The 15,495-nt window shown below is 40.2% G+C and overlaps 1 protein-coding gene across 1 annotated transcript in view; it reads left to right on the plus strand.

Annotated features, from left to right (window-relative positions):
- Positions 1-15,495, plus strand: part of LOC141161707 (dynein axonemal heavy chain 11-like) — a 1,128,345-nt gene that overhangs the window by 1,041,630 nt on the left and 71,220 nt on the right. Inside the window, exons 57-61 of the mRNA XM_073646926.1 lie at positions 4,061-4,201; positions 5,892-6,062; positions 8,861-8,983; positions 14,171-14,364; positions 15,253-15,401. Coding sequence (XP_073503027.1) covers positions 4,061-4,201; positions 5,892-6,062; positions 8,861-8,983; positions 14,171-14,364; positions 15,253-15,401 — 778 coding nt within the window. The remainder of the gene's footprint in view (positions 1-4,060; positions 4,202-5,891; positions 6,063-8,860; positions 8,984-14,170; positions 14,365-15,252; positions 15,402-15,495) is intronic.

Raw genomic sequence — 15,495 nt, forward strand, 5'->3', positions numbered from 1 at the left:
CAGTTTGTCATTGTTATTTTCTTCACTGTAATTTATATTTGTATTTTGTATGTAACTCTCTCTCATGTACAGCACCATGGAATTAATGGAGCTCTAAAAATAAATAATAGTCCAAAAATTATCCCTTTTAATCATTTGTGATCAGAGTTCTGTGTGAAACACTGACTCAATCTGATGGGGTCGCTGTCAGAGGTAACATTATTCTGCTGCGACTGAGACAAGTGAAGTTCCTTATATTCCATAATGCCCTCTCTTTCCAGCCCATTAATAAGCTTGCAGGAAGCAAATGAGGCCAATTGTTTTGTAGTACTACTTCCTATATGGCTGGTGCCAATGGTGGTGGTGGTAGTGATTTGGCTGCTGCTAGTGGCTCCAACATTCTTAACCATGGTATGTTTTTTTTTCTTTCCTTTTTATACTACCCAGTCCTTTGCCATTGCAGGTAAGTTTTAATAGTGTAATAGTTGTGCTACTACAAGATTGCATAGTCTACCACCTTGAGATCCAATTCCTTTTTTTAGAAACCTTAAAGGAGTTGTGCATTGAAGACAACCCCTGTCCATATTCAGCTGAGAGGATATGGACATCATAGAGGGATCCCCTGCTTGGCACCTTCCCTATTATCCAAAATGAGATTTACTCTGTACAAGTGATTTGTACTTTGGTAGGCTCCAGCTGTTCATGTATTACACGGATGGCTAATTAGATGAAATAGCTGAATTCCCCTGGAAAAATCAGCTGTTTGCTGGAGGTGCCAGAAGCCCAACTGATGTGTAGTGGGCAACTGATCATCTTGTCGGATCTACTTTGAAAGGGTTTTTTCAAATGAATTCAAGGGTTGCCTTCAAATGCATACAAAGAAGAAACTGTTAAGATATAATATATTGATACTTAAAGGGAACCTGTCAGTAAATATTTACATATGGAAGTAGTGGTATGGCAGTATAAGTGCTTGTCCCCCAATATAAATTATTTTTATAGTAATCCAATATGGCAATCTTGAGAAATCAAATGCAAATCAGGCTGGAAGTGCACTGTGTATGTGTCAATACAATTTATAAATAGGTCATGTGCTTTAATAATAATATAATAATAGTTTTTATTTTTATAGCGCCAACATATTCCGCAGCACTTTACAAATTTTAGGGGGGGCATAATACAGACAATACAGAATAAGCATATCTCATATCGAAAGGAGTGAGGGCCCTGCTCGCAAGCTTACAGTCTATGAGGAAATGGGGGAGACACAAAAGGTAAAGTGTACATATATTGTATAATGCAGCCTTGATATACTAAATAGGATAAATAATTATACATGGACTGGTCGCCAGCCAGTATGTGCACAGTCCTGACAGAGGCTATTGAGTGCATGGATGGTATGAACCTGAAGTTGAAGAAGATTTTAATATGGGGGAAAACTGGGACGGACAGAGTGTGTTTAGGCGATACGCCAGTCTAAAGAAATGTGTTTTTAGGGTCTGCTTGAAACTGTGGGTATTGGGAATTAATCGAACTGTCCTGGGTAGTGCATTCCAAAGAATTGGCGCAGCACGCGAGAAATCTTGGAGACGGGAGTGGGAAGTTCGGATTATGGAGGATTTTAGTTTTAAGTCATTTGCAGAACGGAGGGCACGTGTTGGGTGGTAGACTGAGACAAGAGTCTTTGACACTCCCCCAGTGCAGTTCCAGCCTGATTTGCATATGACTTGTGTTATGCTGGCGTGTCCTTTAATAAAATAAAATAAAACTTAAAGGACACGTCGGGGTCCACCGGACTGCAGAGGAGCTGCAGCAGCTGAGTCCCAGAGGAATGTTAAGCTAAGCACAGAGAAAGAAATGAACTAGTGTGTTAAGTGCACACACTAGTAGTAACTAAACAAGGTTCAATGCTGGGAGTTAACAACACTCCAGAAACGAAACTAATAAACTTCTGCACTGCAAGACACCGCTGTGCAGAGCAGGAAGGATTTGGCAGCATGAAACGCCTGAGCACTAGATGGCGGCGTATAGAGAGGCAGATAGCTGCAGGCCAGGAAAGGCCTGGAACCTAAGTTCCTAAAGAGGAGGAGAATCTCTGCAGCACCCAACACATAAGTGTAAAAGCAGCAGTGTGACCACACATACAATGGCGGACCCTGGAATACTGGATCGGTAGCAAGGACGCCTCCGTGGTGTGGACACCAACCGGTGAACCGACACGGTACAGCGTGCTGCTCACAGCATTCCCCTAGCCCTAATTGATGGCTAGGATGACTAGGGAGCACAGAGCAGGAACCCTTGACAACGACTCTCACACACTGCATTTACTGCCAGAGACCTCACCCCAGGTTAGCAAGAGATAGACTAGGCACCGGGGCGGAGCCCACAGAACCCTTAAATACACTAGAGACAGCCCCAGTCCCCCCAAGACAACCAACCACGCTGTACCAGACAGCAGGGGGTGTGGCTTAGCGGCACGTGAGCGCAAGGGGGCGTGGCTTAGCGGCCTATGAGCAGAAACGCAGAAACCACACTTGGAATCCCTAGAACAGAACCTAAATTCAGACAATTACTGACCATCAGGAGAGAGCCTGGTCGGGCGCCGCGAGAAAACCCTTCTCCTGCGTACCGGCCTAACAACTTGTAAGTAGTGGTGGGGAAGGACATAGCTTCCCTATGGCATTGAAAGAGTTAAAAGAGAATGTTCCCGGTAGTTAAAGCTCTCTGGGCTGCAGTTAGGTCCAGTTAAGGGGTTAGCTGTGATAATCTAGCCAGTAGAATAGAGGGGGAACCTAGTGCCATGATTGAGCATAGAATGTGAATAAAGCTTTGTTTCTGATATATTTCCTTGTGGGCTGTAGTATTGGTAACCAGCCACAAGATGCCACTGTCCCGGGTGCAGATGTCAGGTTAAGTCTGCCAGTAGTACTGCAGACAGTGAAGGGGTTAATTGTGTGTGAGGACAGCCCATAGAGGGTGGGCACATTAGGAAAATATCTGCTTAGTTTCCAGAAGCAGGAAGTGAACAGTCAGTGTTGTGTAGTGCCTGGGACAGGCCAGACAGGCTTCATATAACTGGCTGCTACGGCAGACGTGGGCCCCATACCCCAAACAGCATAGTTAAGATTTCCTCCACAAGAGTCCTCTTAGCCGGCCAGAGAAACTCAACAGAGGTATTCAGGACCTGGGGGCACATTCTGTCTGCAGGCTGCAGAGGAAGCTAGGACACAAGGCTGGGTCGTGGGGATAACTAGGATCCGGATATACTGTCACTGGTGAGGAAGATTCTCTAAGGCTAGAGAATAGAGCAACAGAGATGCTTCACTTAAAGAGGGAACCAGGGCTGAGGTTTTTTCCAGTACCTGTGGGAAAGATGACAACCCGTTGGGCTTTATCCATTATATCTGCCTGTAAATATTGTACATATTCCTCTTCCCCAAGTAAAGTCCCAGTTATGGTTAAGAACCTCGTATCCTCTGAATTTATTGCTGCCCTGGTCCCAGAAGAGAAATGCCTGGAGACAGCCGCGACTGGATGGTCCGAAGTAAGTGGAGAGCACCACATACACCGCAGCACATCAGAGGGAGGACACACATTGTGTGTAGGGTGCCAGAGTGAGCAGGGGCCACAGCTCACCCACGACTACCTCACTGGGGCAACTTACATGTATGTTATATTTCTCATCATATTAGATCTCTATACAACTATTTCCATATGTAAAAAAAAGTGCTGTAATTTTTCCTCAGGTTCTAGTACATTACAGTAGAAATGTAGAATGCAATCCAACATAAACTCTAAACTCTTCACTATAAAATTGGCAACAAAATTTATTGCAAAATTTAATATTTCTCCATTATCAAAACAATTAAAAATTATTTGTTAATAAAAAAAAGAGAGAGAGAAGGACATGGATAAATGGAAGGCAATGCACTGACATAGCGGAGGATAGACAAAGAGTTGAAAACATCCATGTATAACATTATCGGATTACCCAGCACAGCATGAGATCACGAGTTATTGTATCTATGAACCCCATGCTCCAGTAATACACTTTAGGAATATGTTTGCCTTGTGCACGCAGGTATTAGAAGCCAAAGTCAATGAGGTGAAGATCAACGAAGCTCGGGAACACTATCGTCCTGTGGCATCAAGAGCCTCCCTCCTGTACTTCATCATAAATGATCTGAAGAAAATCAGCCCAATGTATCAGTTCTCTCTTAAGGTAGTATCCAGTAAATTTAATATTTATTTTTAAAATATATATGTAATATTATTTTTAAAAATGATGAGTTCTCTTTTTCTAAGGGTAGGCGGACATGCTGCCGAGAAACCCACTTAATGGGTAAAATGCTAATTGAAAATTGATTTATGTGCCAGATTTCTGGGTGCAAATTGGAGCAGTTCTTGTACACTTCGGCATTTATTTACCCTTAAAGAATGTTAAAGGGACTGTCCAGTTAAAACAAGTTATTTTTTATCTGCAGGATAGGTGATAACTTGTTTATCGGTTGGGGTTCAACCACTTTGACCCAAACCGATCGGCATAACAGGGAACATTTATCTCGGTTAGAATGTGCGACCTTTGCTTCATTCATTTCCTATGTTGGGTATCTGATGTGACATGCCATCTTGTAACAGAGATAAAAGTTCCCAGATCTGCTGATCGGTGTGGGTCACAGCAATGAGACACCCACCGGTTAGAAAATTATCACCTATGCTATCCCTTTAAGGTAGCTGTTGCTTTCATTTAGGCTCCGAACTGGAATTATAATTACAGTACACAAGTATTAAGGTTTCAGAAAGTTTTACTTTTTACTGGTACCTTAAGTGATAATGAGTAATTGCAAAAAAAATATTGCATATGTTTTTTCTCCATGGTATGTACCATCATGGTACTATGTGCTATTTGGAGAAAAGAGAGTTGTGCCAGGTCAGTACAGTAAACTTTTGCCTTTTTCTAATGGCAGAATACAAGAGCCACACATGACACCTCTCTGCCTTTGGTGGCATTCAAAGAGTGACAACCAATTTATTCCTTCTCTTTTACCTAATTTGTTCCTAAGGGAGTGACTTGTGTAATAAGAGTATATTAGAGACTTTGTGCAAATACTAAGATGTTGGAGGAGGTTGAGGAATAAAGCCTTCTTGCCAACTATCTCGGAATGTCCGGTAGGCTCCTAGAAAAAGAGAACTCCCAGGCTCCATGAAAAGTCAGCTAACTCCCAGGCTTAGCTGAACCCACCAGAAACCTCCTGAAAACTAACTATTCATGAGGTTTCTTCATTTATGGAGACAGGGATGTAGACATGGAAAGATAGATAAGAGTTGGATGTGAAGGAAGTGGTGTCATAAAAGAAGCACGTCAACAGCCGAAACATAGTGCCCAGTAAATGGATATTCCATCCGGGTGCTTGCCTTCAAAAGTTGTCAAGTATGGAATAGACACCATAAAAAAATGTGTATGCAGTGAAATATCAGCATTGATAAATATCGAGTGAGGATAATCATGTCTGTGGAGGATGTTGTGGTTCCTTTTGACAAGAAATTACTCATATCCAGCATGTATTTATGCACTGACAGTGTTGAATATGGCACAACAGGAATACATGTAGTCACGTTATACATGTTTTGCAAGGACTACTAATGGTTCCTCAGATATTTTACCAGAAATATTTGCTAAAATATGGCGTCAACTGCAAATATTTTTATTATTTGATAATATGGCATTATTTTTAGCTTTGGCAGTATCCTAATTTGACAGAATTTTACAGTGGTTTTAGTTTGTGGCTTTCATTGTTCATCAGCAGAGCCTTGTGTTGTCACTGGAGAGTTAATTGTAGAGCCATTAAGAGTTGCCTTGCTCCGGTCTTCACTGTTAATTGACATAATCTGAATTAATTTCTCATGTGCAGGCTTTTAATATCGTGTTTCACAAGGCTGTGCAGCAAGCAGAACCATCTGATGATGTCCGATTGAGAGTGAATAACCTCATTGACTGTGTGACATTCTCCACATTTATATACATCAGCAGAGGACTGTTTGAAAGAGATAAAATAACCTTCACGGCCCAGTTAGCTTTCCAGGTATGGAGTGTGGTACTTTTAATTCTACATCATGTGCCTTCCAGCAATAGGGACTATGGGGTTTGTTTTGGGTTAGTAATATAGGTAAAACTGAAAAAATTAAAGACGCAAATGCAAGTATAGTATTACTGCTAGTAGGTGCCCATGCTTTATACAGGTGGTTTCTATTATTGCTAAAACAATTTTTTACTTTTTTCCTGCATTACTTGCAGACATTTTTTAGTATATTGATACTTTTATATGGTATTAAGAAAGCTACAAAAAAAGCTGGCTTTTTACCTTATTATTTTCATAGCGCAAAGTGGCACTACAATATATGACCTGTACAGAAAGTGCCATTAGAGTTTCTCCCAACTCAACCATGCACAGTGTGTTCGTGTGCTCTCCATGAGAGAGCCATTGTCAACATAATCTGACAAAAGCTTGTCTTTCCACTAATTAAAAGGATTAGGCAATTGGATTCCAACCTCCCAATTTTTATGTCCCCAACTTAATCTGTTGGGGGACACCCGGGACAGTCTGGAGGCCCCCATACACAGTAAATGATAAGCTGATCCCTCCAAAAAGATTGGGTTCAGTCAACTATTATCTAATGTGTATGGGGCCTTAACTGAATAACACATTACAGGAACAACAAAATGTAATAATCATATTAGACAAACACTATCTCTTGTATAGTATTAGGTACTGGCTCCTACATCACAGACAGGCTGCACGTTTTTTCCGTGCTTGTAGAATGCATTATCGTAGATGGGATTTAATTTTGCACACAGTGTATGCCTATAATATTAGGCAAGAGAGTATTTTGACCTTATCATAACTTTTATGCATCCGAGCTGTATAAATGTGGATGCTTATTGAATAAGGCAGATCAGGTGATGTGTATTTGTCTAATGAGGGAGGATACGGCCTAAAGGTACAGCACCCTTTATCTAGGTATGCAGAATTATTAGACAGCTTGTTTTCCTCAGGCAAAATGGGCAAAAAAAAAAGATTTAACTGACTCTGAAAAGTCAAAAATTGTTACAAGTCTTATAGAAGGAGGCAGCACTCTTGAAATGGATTAGATATTGGGGCGATCACAGAACCATCATAAGTTTTGATGCAAATAGTCAACAGGGTCATAAAAAAGTGTTGAGATAAAAAGACGCCCATTTAGTGCCAAAGATGTGAGAAGAATCAAATGTGAAGCGACCAGGAAGCCATTATCCTCCAGTGCTGTCATATTCCAGAAATGCAGCCTCCCTGGAGGCCCAGAGGTACAAGGTGTTCAGAGCGCAGAGACATGGCCGAGGTAAGGGACCCTGAACCCGACCACCACTGAGCAAGACACAGAAGTACAGGGTGTTCAATGCTCAGAGACATGGCCGAGATAAGGCAGGCTGAAACCCGACCACCACTGAACAAGACACACAAACGTCAAGACTGGGCCAAGAATTATCTGAGTCAGATTTTTCAAACGTTTTATGGAAAATGAGACTGATGAGACTCATGGACTGATGAGGTGAGAGCTACTCCTAATGGACCAGAAGGATGGGTCCGTGGTTGGATCAGTAATGTGTACAGACCTCCACTTCCACTCAGACACCAGCGTGGTTTAGGTGGGGTACTGCTATGGGCTGGGATTATTAAAGAGGAGCTTGTTGGATCTTTTCAGGTTGAAGACTGATTCAAAATTAACTCCCAAACCTACTGACAGTTTTTAGATGACACTTTCTTCCTGCAGTGGTACAGGAAAAAGTCTGCATCTTTCAAGAAAACCATGATTGTTATGCAGGACATTGCTCCATCGCAGCATCGAAGTCTCCTCTGCTCGGTGCCAGTAAGGGCCTTACAGATAAATGGATAATGGCACGGCCTCTTCCTCACCTGACCCAAACCCTATTGAGAACTTATGGAGATTAACGGTGAAGGAAAACAGTCACCTCTCTGATCAGTGTCTGGGAAGCTGTGGTTGGTGCTGCCCAAAAAGTTGAACATCAACAGCTTAAGAAACTGACATACTCCATGAATGGAGCTTTTGGCTGCTATTGAAAAGAAGGGCGGCTATATTGGTCACTGATATTTTTTTTAATGTCAAATATGTATTTTTGTACATTTCGAGTTGTTTGGTTATTATTCTCACTTTACCAGATGAAAATAGACGATTGAGATGGAAAATTTATGTTTTTCATTTAATTGCCCATTAATTCTGCACAATAATAGTCGCCCAATAATTCTGCACACAGAGATATTCTTCTAAGACAAAACCTCGCTTTTACTTTCTTAAATATTCAGGTTTATTAACCTTTTGGATTGACCAGCAGCACTGTAGTTTTTCAGTAATAAAATTAATCATTAAAAATACAAATTGCCTATGTGCACACAGTTTACACGGCTTAACAAATGGTCCCCTTCTGTTCATTATGATATATTTTGGGGTAGATAGAACATGCTATACAGTGCTACCTATGAAAAAATATATTCCTCCTTGTTAGATATCAGTGATTTAAATCTGTTCCTATGTAAACTCTATTATCCAATATCTAGTTGTGACACTGAAAATCAGTGCTTTTTCCAAAGAGTAGACATCACATCCTCATGTTTCATCATTGCTGACAGCTCCTCAGCTCAGACATCGTGAACTCTTTCCTTGCCCTTCAGCTGATGCATTAGCTGATCCAATAAAATAGAAAAGAGGTTGGCTTTAATGTCTATAAGTGCGTCATTTCTGACATGAACTTGTGACAGTCTTTACACTTTGCATTCTGGTTACTGAACTGGGTTTTTCTTTACTTTTTTTTTTACCTTTTTTTCAGCTTTTGATAATGAATAAAGAAATTTCTATTCAAGAACTTGACTTCTTACTTCGCTTTAACATTGACCATATCTATAATAGTCCGTTGGACTTTCTTTCAAATTCAGCATGGAGCGCTATTAAGGTAAGTTTTCTTAAATTGGGAGCAGTACACTTATTCATAGTTCAAAAAATCTAAGCTTCCTTTACAAGATCGTCTAAAGAAGAAAAAAGTTATGGCAATATTGCAGAGTTTAAATATTGGCATAGTTTTATAAAACTACCTTTTAAAAATAGGAAATCGCACCAATACCTCTCTATCATAAACTGTGGGCCAGATAATAGGAAGGATAAAAAAGGCACGTGCCTTGGGTGATCCATCACTGTGGGCACCTAGGGAATCCCTACCAGATCTTCTGATACATTTACTAGGATCCAAGGGGTAACATTTCTCCTTGCAGAGAGTGACATGTCAAGCTAGACATGCCAAGGTACCTTTGCACCTGCACATGTTGCACCAATAGTATGTCAGCTCCTGCACCTTTCCTATATTTGATTTCAATAGGATGTCACGGGGTCCTAGAAGTTGAATGGTGGGACCCCTTAATTTTTTTTGCCCAGTGACCTGAACCAACCTTAATCAAGACAATAACATTGCCACACTCATATAGCCATCTTCATTTAGATACATTTACTAAAAACACTACAGGCACTGGAGAACCGCGTGCAAGCTTTTTATATATTTTTAATATATACTGGTCATCTAGGAGTGGTGCATGTAAGTGACTCTCTCCAATGGTATCCAATGCACTTGTTGGCTCACCAGTCTATGCAAATCCCATAGAGTCCATTGGGAAGGAATAGCTACATGCATGCATCTTTCCAAGAGCGGACAAAGACAGAAGAGGGCTCCTGTGCAATAGCAACATATGGATCCTTTGCAGTCCAATAGCTCATCATAATGCACAATTCCACCTTCTTTAGAGGTGGAAGTAGCCCTCTTACCTTTTGGGAGCCTGTGCGCCTGCACATGTTGCACCAATAGTATGTCAGCTCCAGCACCTTTCCTATATTTGATTCCAATAGGATGTCACGGGGTCCCCGAAGTTGAATGGTGGTACCCCTTAATTTTTTTTGCCCAGTGACTTGAACCAACCTTAATCAAGACAATAACATTGCCACACTCAGATAGCAGTCTACCCCTTTGACAATGGTTCTACATATCAGGGAGACTGATGTACAATACAAATCAAAAGCTAATCAAGCATTTTGTTATGTTTAGTATTTATGGAAAAATATATAACTATTCAGATTAGTTTTTCCAATGATTGCGGTCAAGTTGCATCCAGTCTTTATGTTCCTAAGGGAAATGCTTAAAGGAGAACTCTTACCAAATCAAAAGTGTCCAGTTTTTTACCTTCTTTTATTCTCGCTGCTCCCTTGAGTATTTCACTTTTCTCTGTTTTTCAATCCACCATACAATTTCAGAGATATGAGCTTTTTTATTTAGTGCTAATCTTTATGGTCTTTATCAAAGGGGCGTGGCTCACAAATTATCAGGGGGCGTGTCTTTAGGCTGCTCTGTATTATTACCCTGTGAGCACCGCCCCCTTGGTAAAGATCGGAAAGAAAAGCTCTAAACAAAAAGGCCTATATCACTGGAATTATATGGCGGATTGAAAAAAAGAAAAAAGTTGAATACTCAAGGGAATAGCTGGAATAAATTAAGTGCCAACACTGGCCACTTTTTATCCGGATACATGCCTGCAAAAAGACTGTTGGTTGACTATAGAAGGGTAAAGCTATGAACGTAAAACCAGTGGTCGAATATTCCAATTGCCAGAATGTCTTCTCTCTGAAAGATTATTGTTATTATTTATTATTATAGCGCCATTAATTCCACGGCGCTTTACATGTTTAAAGGGGGTATACATAGCAAACAACAAGTACAATAATTTGAACAAAAACGAGTCAGCGACTGGTACAGGAGGAGCGAGGACCCTGCCTGCGAGGGCTCACAATCTACAAGGGATGGGTGAGGATACAGTAGGTGAGGGTAGAGCTGGTCGTGCAGCGGTGTGGTGGAGCGAGGGTTACTGGAGGCTGTAGGCTTGTCGGAAGAGGTAGGTCTTCAGGTTCCTTTTGAAGGTTTCCACGATAGGCGAGAGTCTGATGTGTTGGGGTAGAGCGTTCCATAGTAGGGGGGATACATGGGAGAAATATTTTATGTGATTGTGGGAAGAGGGGAGTAGAGCAGGAGATCTTGTGAGGATTGGAGGTTGCGTGCAGGTATGTACCAGGAGACTAGGTCACAGATGAATGGAGGAGACAGGTTGTGGATAGCTTTATATGCCATGGTTAGGATTTTGAACTGGAGTCTCTGGGCAATGGGGAGCCAGTGAAGGGATTGACAGAGAGAAGCTGGGGAATAGCGGGGGGACAGGTGGATTAGTCGGGCAGCAGAGTTTAGGATAGATTGCAGGGGTGCGAGAGTGTTAGATTAGAGGCCACAGAGCAGGAGGTTGCAGTAGTCAAGGTGGGAGATGATGAGGGAGTGCACTAGTGTTTTTGCAGATTCATGGTTGAGGAATGGGCAGATCCGGGAAATATTTTTGAGTTGGAGTCGGCAGGAAGAGGAAAGGGCTTGGATATGAGGTTTGAAGGAGAGATCAGAGTCAAGGGTTACCCCGAGGCAGCGAGCTTGCGGGACTGGGGAACGTGGACAGCCATTGACTTTGATAGATAGGTCAGGTTTGGGGGTTGAGTGAGATGGTGGAAACATGATGAATTCAGTTTTATCCATATTAAATTTTAGGAAAGATCTTGAAAAACAATTTTACTTATTTGTTTTAAAGTTCAAGTTACAAATTAAAAAGATCAAGCTGTAAAATTGACACAGTAGATGCATGAGCGAGTTAAAGAGAACCTGTCATCAGGATTATCCATGTTAAGATAAAGACATCAGAGGCAGCGGAGGGGCCGTGGCTGAGCCAAAGACCCTACCTACAGTCCAGCCCCGATGCACAAAGAATTTAGGAATCCGAACCTTCTAATGATGATTTAACAAAAACCAAGCTGCAGATTTCTACACTGAAGATATTTATTAAATCAGTATGACAGCACCATTATGCCCATACCTTTAGTTTAACATGGATAATCCTGATAACAGGTTTTTCTTTAAAGAGGTTTTCCAGCTAATAAAATAGTTTTTAAATTTGAATTTAAATTGTTTTAAAATGTTAACAATGAGTGGAAAAAAATTATTTTGTAAAAAGTCATGGCTTTTATAACTTTTGACCCTATATTGTAGTCATTCTGTTGTGACACAAAGAAGCATCTCATTGGAGGATTTGATTTAAGGGTCGTGGCATTCTAGTGACTTACTTAAAGCTGCACTCCTTCAGTTCTGCCTCCTTAGCAAGATCAACTTTTCCACAGGCTGCCAAGTTCTTATCACCCCCACCCATACAGTTCTAATGATCGTGGAAAGGCAATAGACCCCACATTATTCTAGTGCTGCCCTTTCTGCTGCTTCACGCAACCACATGACCACAGCATTCTAGACACATAGACGAGAACCCATTCCTTATCACCAAAGGCAGTTTGTGCTGCCCCCTTTTAATTGTTCCCCTACAGAGGGGGCAACAACAAAAGGTCGTACTTTGAGAAGGATGGTCAACATCTTCCAGTGACAACTCGACACAATAAGTTAAAGCTGTTTTCCTCTGTGTTGAGGAAGAAGAACTACAACATTGTCAGTTCTGCAGCTGGAGCAAAAATCAAATGAATACTAAAAAATTACAGAAATCTTTTCTGACATATTCCTAACATTTTGCAAACAATTTTTAACCTGCATTAGGGTATGTGCACACATTCTGGATTTGCAGCAGAAAATTCTGCTGCAAATCCAGGAAAAATGCTGTGTAAAATACGTGCATTTTTGTTGCATTTTGATCTCATTTTTTTACATGCGTTTTTGTTGCAGATTTTTCTCCACTCATTAGTATGGGTAGAATCTGCAGCAAAAATGCTAAATTGACATGCTGCAGATTTAAATCTACTGAAAACCTGCAAGGAAATAATAAGCAACGTGTGCATGAGACTTCAGGAATCTCATTCAGTTTGCTGGTATTAAGAAATCCTTCAGGTTTTGTGGCAAAATTGTGCAGAAAAACTGCAACGTGTGCGCATACCCAAGTGGGTTTCAGGAGGTCTTTTCATCAACCATGTGTCAAGATATTCTATTATTGACTTCAGGGAAATAAACATTTTTATAATACATCTTAAGGATGAAGCCACAATTAGAGAGGGAATTTAGGCGCATATTAAAAAGTTGTACGACTCAACTCAATAATAAAGCAGAATGCAATAAACTCTTGAGCCCTTTTTAGTGGTGGTTGCAGGTAACCAGGATTGCATTATTTACCCCTATTGTTATGCCAAGGTTTGGAGCTCCAATATTTATAAAGATATATGAAAGAGGTGTTCCCATCTGGGATATACTATAAATGTCCAATAGATGCAGTACCACAACTGGGATCCACATCCATCTCAAGAATGCAACCTCAGCACAAGCTGTGAGCAATGGAGAGTCTTCATTAATTTCTATAGGAGCTCCAAAAATTGTGTAAAGTTTGAGCGCCATTAATATCCCATATGGGAGCACCCCTTTAAGAAATAAATTAGTACAGATTGTTGCACTTAAAATAGTTTTAAAAGATGCGGATTAATTTTATAAATAAACTCTCAGAACTTTAAAGGGAAAAAGAAAAACAGAAATTGAAGGATCTAGCACCAGTTTACCTCAAGGAAAGCTACTGAAGTCACCTAAAAATATTCAACTTACCTTATGTCTATCTACAACCCCTTTGTAGTTATCTAGTGCACATATTATTATAACCCAAGTTTGCTGAAGAAGATAGCCACCAAAAGTTTATGAACAGTCGAAGAATAAGTAACAGTTTTTCTTTAGACAGGCGTATAACATAAAGGCCACCATACACTAGCTTAAAGTCGGAGTCAGATAGACCCACTGATTTCGGTGGGACCTTCCATCTGTCCTCTGACAGATGATGTCAGGGGATGTAGGATCAGCCAGATTGAATTTACTTGCCCCATCATTTTGTTCTTCCGGGAGATAAGCCAACTTTGCATATGTCTAGGGAAGTCTGTAGAGATCTGTCAGACAAATAAATGCTTGGCCGACCACCCGTTATCTTAAGTGCACCTTTAGAGTCTACAACAAATACTTTGTATCTGCTTTCTTTGTAACTGGAATTTAGGTATGGAGGATACAAAAAGATCTAACCCATGTTTATACTGTGCTATACAGACAATGAGCTTCATGGATGAATTTCGTGGACTGGACCGAGACATTGAAGGATCTCCAAAACGGTGGAAAAGAGTGATTGAATCTGAATGCCCAGAAAGAGAACGTTTACCACAAGAATGGAAAAACAAGAGCTCCCTCCAGAAAATGATAGTGATGCGAGCGCTGAGACCTGACCGGATGACTTATGCTGTCAGGTATAATAACACAATCATCCTTGGATTCTCGTCGTACATAATAAAAATTGTTGCAAATTTTCACCAGTTCAGATTTTTTTACTTAAAACTTTTCTGCCCTGTATTTTGGGAAAAAAATAAATGAGAGTTAGTGGATTTAAATAGGTAAGAAGAAATCTTCAAAAAGCCATCCAGAAATCAACATGAACCTTTCTGGGCCCTCAGGGTGTCTCCTAGCCATAGTCATGTGTTTTTTTGTGTACACAGGTCCTTGATATTCAAATTTGTCTATTTTATGTTCTTTGCTATGTAGTTTACATGGTTTTGGCGTTACTTAAAAAATATAATGGACCACTGTACCTGGAAAATAAGGAGGAATCAGTAGAGAAGTAAAGTGCTGTTTGATCACTTGGCTATTGGGTGACAAGTTAGAAAAACTAGCAGTTCAGGACAGGTTAGCTAAACATCAAAATTTTGAACAGATAATTCTCATTTTTAAACTCCAATATCCCGAATTCTTTACTTTCTTTATGATATTCTCTTTTCATGATTTGCCCTTAACCACATGAAACAAAAATGTGATAGCAACATCTCAAGAACTTCACCTTTTTATCTTGACCATGTGCAATGATATTATGCTAGATGTGAGTTAATCTTTCCCTCTCCTTTTTATTTAGCTACTATTTAAGTGCTTATACATTTTTGATAAATGTTAAGTAAAATGTTAATAAATACTATGAGTATATTGTTGGTTTCTCTAAAAATGTCTTCTTTATTTGTTTTATATAATGACCATCCTCATCAACACACTCTTATGATTTAAGACTGATGCTTACTGTTAAGACTTCTTGTTCTAGTAATCGGGACAACTATCATAATACAATATATAATTCATTTTTAACGATACAGAAACTTTGTTGAAGAGAAGCTTGGATCCATGTATGTGGAACGACGTAAAACAGACTTTGCTAAATCCTTCCAGGAGAGTGGACCATCTACTGCGATAGTCTTCATCTTGTCTCCAGGAGTTGATCCACTGAAAGATGTAGAGACACTAGGTAGGACAAAACAATGTGTTATTATAATAGACATCGCTATTGTTTTAAATAGCTATAATGCACGTTATACTGTACATGTCTATATGTTAAAAAA

The sequence above is a fragment of the Phyllobates terribilis genome, unplaced genomic scaffold (assembly GCF_046119375.1).
Source record: "Phyllobates terribilis strain yellow unplaced genomic scaffold, ASM4611937v1 Scaffold_9__5_contigs__length_417890890, whole genome shotgun sequence".
In the NCBI taxonomy this organism is placed as follows: Eukaryota; Metazoa; Chordata; class Amphibia; order Anura; family Dendrobatidae; genus Phyllobates; species Phyllobates terribilis.